Source organism: Colobus angolensis, unplaced genomic scaffold, assembly GCF_000951035.1.
Source record: "Colobus angolensis palliatus isolate OR3802 unplaced genomic scaffold, Cang.pa_1.0 Scaffold28, whole genome shotgun sequence".
NCBI lineage: Eukaryota > Metazoa > Chordata > Mammalia > Primates > Cercopithecidae > Colobus > Colobus angolensis.
The window spans coordinates 6,448,535-6,449,867 of NW_012116043.1; the positions used below are offsets into that span (position 1 = coordinate 6,448,535).

The 1,333-nt window shown below is 54.2% G+C and overlaps 1 protein-coding gene across 1 annotated transcript in view; it reads right to left on the reverse strand.

Annotated features, from left to right (window-relative positions):
- SETD1B (SET domain containing 1B) overlaps positions 1 to 1,333 on the reverse strand; it is a 36,832-nt gene that overhangs the window by 16,973 nt on the left and 18,526 nt on the right. Inside the window, exon 14 of the mRNA XM_011948592.1 lies at positions 927 to 1,330. Coding sequence (XP_011803982.1) covers positions 927 to 1,330 — 404 coding nt within the window. The remainder of the gene's footprint in view (positions 1 to 926; positions 1,331 to 1,333) is intronic.

Here is a 1,333-nt window from a genome sequence, read left to right on the forward strand (position 1 = left end):
ACCCAGCTCATTTCTGGATTTTTTTGTAGTGATGGGGTTTTGCTACGTTTCCCAGGCTGGCCTCGACCTCCAGAGAGCAAGTGATCTGTCCACCTTGGCCTCCCAAAGTGCTGGGTGTGTGAACCATTTTCTGCTCAGTTTCCCATCTGTAAATTGGGGTGACAGTGATGCCTCTGTAAGTGATGAAATATGCTTATGGTCCTTAGCAGAGTTTTGTGTTTTTTGAGACAGTCTCGCTCTGTCGCCCAGGCTGGAGTGCAATGGTGCGATCTGGGCTTACTGCAACCTATGCCTCCTGGGTTCAAGCAATTCTCCTGCCTCAGCCTCCAGAGTAGCTGGAATAATAGGCATGTGCTACCACGCCCGGCTAATTTTTGTATTTTTAGTAGAGATGGGGTTTCGCCATGTTGGCCAGGCTGCTCTCAAACTTCCGGCCTCAAGTGATCCACCCACCTCAGCCTCCCATAGTGCTGGGATTACACCCGTGAGCCATGGTGCCCGGCACTGAGCAGAGCTCTTGACACAAACTGAGTGCTCACAAATCAGTCTAATACAACAGGGATAATGAGGGGTCTAGCCTCACAGGCCTATGCGAACAACCAAGCCTCATGAAAGCCTAGTGGTGAAAAGCTTGGACTCTAGAGCCAGGTTTGCCTGGGTTCAAATCTCAACTCTGCCACTTGTAGCTGTGTGACTTTGAACAGGTCACTGAACCTCTCTGAGCCTTAGTAAAATGGGAATCATACCCCTATCTCACCAGGCTCCTGGGAGGATTACCTGAGGTTATGAAGGGGACAAGGAAGCCCTCAGCCCTTGTGTGCTGTTAAGCTGCACAGCACTGCTGTTACATGTGGCCCTGAGACCTAACTCTGGGGGTGAGATGGGCCTGGCAGAGGAGTCCTTAAAACGTGCCAATGATGATTCACTCCGGAGCCTGGCATGGTGCTGGCACACAAACCCCGCTTGGAAAGTGACGGTGGTGCGTGCTGTCACCTTCATGGGCACCGTGGGCTGCTATAGACTGGGAGGTGGGGCCCAGAGAGGCGAGCGGGGACTTCCTGCATCCCAGAAGGTGCAGAGCCCCACATGCTGGCAGGATATAGGGATGGTAGACCCAGAGCGTGTCGTTAAGCCAGTCCATGCCATTGTCCTGCTGCAGCAGTCGCTCGTAAGTGACACACAGGAAGCGGATGTCCTCCTCGTCGATGCCACCGTTCCAGATGTCATACAGGATGGTCATCTCCTCAAACTCCGAGCGGGGCCGGAAGAGGGGCTGGGGCGGCGAGAGTTCAGGCGAGCCCGCAGGTGGCACCAGGTCCTCATGGCGCTTCTT